This window comes from Aplysia californica, unplaced genomic scaffold (genome assembly GCF_000002075.1).
Source record: "Aplysia californica isolate F4 #8 unplaced genomic scaffold, AplCal3.0 scaffold00072, whole genome shotgun sequence".
NCBI lineage: Eukaryota > Metazoa > Mollusca > Gastropoda > Aplysiida > Aplysiidae > Aplysia > Aplysia californica.
This window is the reverse complement of record NW_004797342.1, coordinates 1572700-1575837: the sequence shown is the minus strand read 5'-3', so window position 1 is coordinate 1575837 and position 3138 is coordinate 1572700. Positions and strand designations below refer to the sequence as shown.

At 43.2% G+C, this 3138-nt stretch overlaps 1 protein-coding gene across 1 annotated transcript in view; it reads right to left on the bottom strand.

Moving 5' to 3' along the window:
• Window positions 1–615: 615 nt before the first annotated feature.
• The window catches only part of LOC101851395 (PAX-interacting protein 1), a 75965-nt gene continuing 73442 nt past the window's right edge, over window positions 616–3138 (bottom strand). The window contains exon 4 of the mRNA XM_005093934.3: window positions 616–3044. Within this exon, the coding sequence (XP_005093991.1) occupies window positions 1044–3044 (2001 nt within the window). The 3' untranslated portion in view covers window positions 616–1043. The remainder of the gene's footprint in view (window positions 3045–3138) is intronic.

Below are 3138 nucleotides of genomic sequence, written 5' to 3'. Positions count from 1 at the left end.
CTAATATCTAGCTGTAGCTATGAAGACTGAAGGCCGGCAAGGAGAGCCAACATCTTTAAGCGTAGAATGATACGGACGTACAAGAGAATGAGATGTTGTATATTTTGTTATATGTGATATTTAGTTTTGTGCATTCTCTTGTCATCCAGGTCTTCTTTATCCCATCGTGCCGTTGTACAAACTACCTCTCTTTCGAATACTAATATTTGTGTCTAATAGGTATTCCAACCACCACCCCCGCCCTCAAATTGTGACCAGTAAAACAAACTCCCAATCCTTTACAAAGAATAATTTTAGCAACAAAGCAAAAGAAAGCATACATTATAACAAAGAAATGGAAAGACAAAACATTTTTCAAAAAAAGAAAAAAGGAAAAATCCTACCACATCGTTAAAAGTACCATTTAAACCAATGAAACACTAATAAGGAAATAAATATGTGAGATGGTATGTCAATAAGGGGAACAATTCACAGATACAACCAAAACAAAAATATAAAAAAAATATTCAACTTTCCCCCCCCCCCACCCTTCCCCCCCCCCCCCCCACACACACACACTCAAGAAAACCCCGAGAAAAATGTTCTAAAAAACAAAAACAAGTCTTTTCGTGTTTCATAACGATTGTGAGAATTACAATATACAAAAGATTTATTTGATAAACTCAAGTTGGTACGCCAAACATGTATCAGTTCTGGAACTTACGACTCTCATGTAGATGACCCTATGCCCAGCTCTCACATTACAACAGAAAAAGGACATTTTCTCTAACCATATAAAGGATCAAGAGAAAAACAGGATAAATCAGGGTGCTGCTAGTTCTTAACTTCGTACCAATAGTATATCACGATGAAATCAATCAATTGATAAACCAACTGAGTCATCTACAAACTGTATTTCTAGAACTGAAAATAGTCTAAATCGTGGTAGGATTGATATGACTTAGCCTGTTATTCTTTTGACCCGCCCATATGTCAAAAGAGAATCTAACAGGCGAATACCTCTTTTGGCAACATTAACATAATGTTTGCCACACACATCGGAATCAGCTTCTTGTAACAGCAAAAACAATCGCCATTAGTGAAAATCCCACAAAGGAACAGGATACCCTCTTCAGATCGTCTTTTCCCTCGAGGTCCTTGAAGAGAATGTCAAAGAATACAATGTAAAATATGGTCCCAGTGGCGAGACTTTGGAGAAGAGCCTCCGGTACGGAAACATCGTCATAAAGCGAGGCCCCAGAGGAGATGAGAATACCGATGATAATACCGAGTGTGGAAATAAGAGTGAAAGTTCCAATACACAAAAAAGCTGTTCCCTGTTTTTCTTCTCCTCTGCACAAATCCATTCCAAGTTTAAAAGCCAAAACACATCTATGCACAATGATAGCAAAACACAGCGCCCAGACACTGCTTTTCATGCTCTGCAAACCTAAAGCCATCCCCTCAAATATTCCGTGGAAGGACAAGGCCAAGATGAAAATGATAGATCTGAAGTGAGCTTTACTGGAGTCTGGATTTCGGCTCAATTCGTCAACGACTTGTTTCACCTGAATCTCTTGCAAGGCAGCCGTCGATTCAGAGATTCTGTCAAAACTGACCTCTCTGGAGGAGATCCTATTCACCCTTCTCCCGTCTACTTCGTGGACTTCGAACTCTCTTCTTGTGGAAAAAACACCCGAATCTGCGTCTTTGTCCCTTTTGGATTCCGATGGATTTCGTGAAAGCTCGGAGCTGTTCCCATGGCGGAGTCCCTCGACACACACAGACACGTGGCAGGTACTTCTGGGAACACACACATCAGAATCTCCGTCAGAATCGTCCTCGAGTTCCGCGTGTATGTTCGGGTATCTGGGACCATTGCTACGTCTTTGAGGGGGAGATTCATCTTGTAAAGACTGATGATTGGTTTCTGGCTGCTGCTGCTGCTGCTCCTGCTGCTGTTGCGATTGCTGCTGTTTGTTGTGTTGTTGTTCCTGTTGCTGGTGCAGGTGTTGTTGAGACTTTTGTGATTGCTGAGCTGACTCCTGGTGGAGGATACCTGAGCCGAATTGTGTTTGTACCTCATTGACAAGTTGACATGGGGTGTGGGATGGGTGAGAAAAAGCTGTTTTGGAATCACTACCATGTTTTTGATGACAAACTTTCCCAGATGTTGTTGAAGAATGTTCCTCCTGTTTTTGAAAAGAGGATGTTTGTTGTTTTGGGGAGGACGTTGAAGAGGGGGGCGTTACCTGATGTGAGATAGATTTGTGCTGCTGTTCTTGCTGCTGCTGCTGTTGCTGTGGACATAAAGCCCGTCCGTGGTGTTGACTTTGTTTCGGAGGCAACACAGGCGGTGTCCCGTTGTCTTGAGACATCCCAAGTTTGGGTTGAGGCTCTGGCTGAAAAGGTGGTTTCTGAGAGGGCATATTACGTTGTGAAGGAGGTTGTTGTTGGTGAAGGGGATTATGTTTCTGAAAATGAGCGTGAGCGGGTATAATTGGCGGCCCAGAGTTTTGATAGGGTCTGGTTTCAGCAGCAGTTGTACAATTGGGAAATTTCGGTTGAGGAAACGTACTGAATGATTTCATTACTGGAAAGGCGTTTTCAGTAACAACAGGTTTTGTTTTTGGATGTAGCTGATGGTAATGCGGAGGAGGGAGTCTAGAGTTCGATAGGTGCTGGGCCACTGGAGCTCTCTGCAATATCAGTTTACTGTTATTGCCCTTGCACCTGTCCTCCTCTAGAATCTCTTCCTCTAGATCAAGTTTTACTTTTGTTATCGAGTCTATGCTGTTATTGTCAGACGCACCATCCTCGAAACTCAGATCATCTTCGTCGTCAATGAGCACGTTGTCGTCGTCGTCCTCATCGTCATCATCATCATCGTCGTTGTTGTCTCGGAAAGGTTTCTGGTCGTGGTGGTCATGGCCGGTGCTGTTGTCAACATTGTCCTCGTCCAGTGTAGATCGGAAGACTTGATTAGACCGCCGGGGCTCGGTTTGCTTACGTGGGCGTTTGGTCTTCCTCCTGCTGTCATACTGCTGGGCTTTCACATACAGCGTCTAGAATCGGGGAAAAAGGGGGGGGGACGGGGAAATGGAAAGTTGGGATGTGAAGGGAATAGATAATAAATATGTGTTATTATTATTATTATTT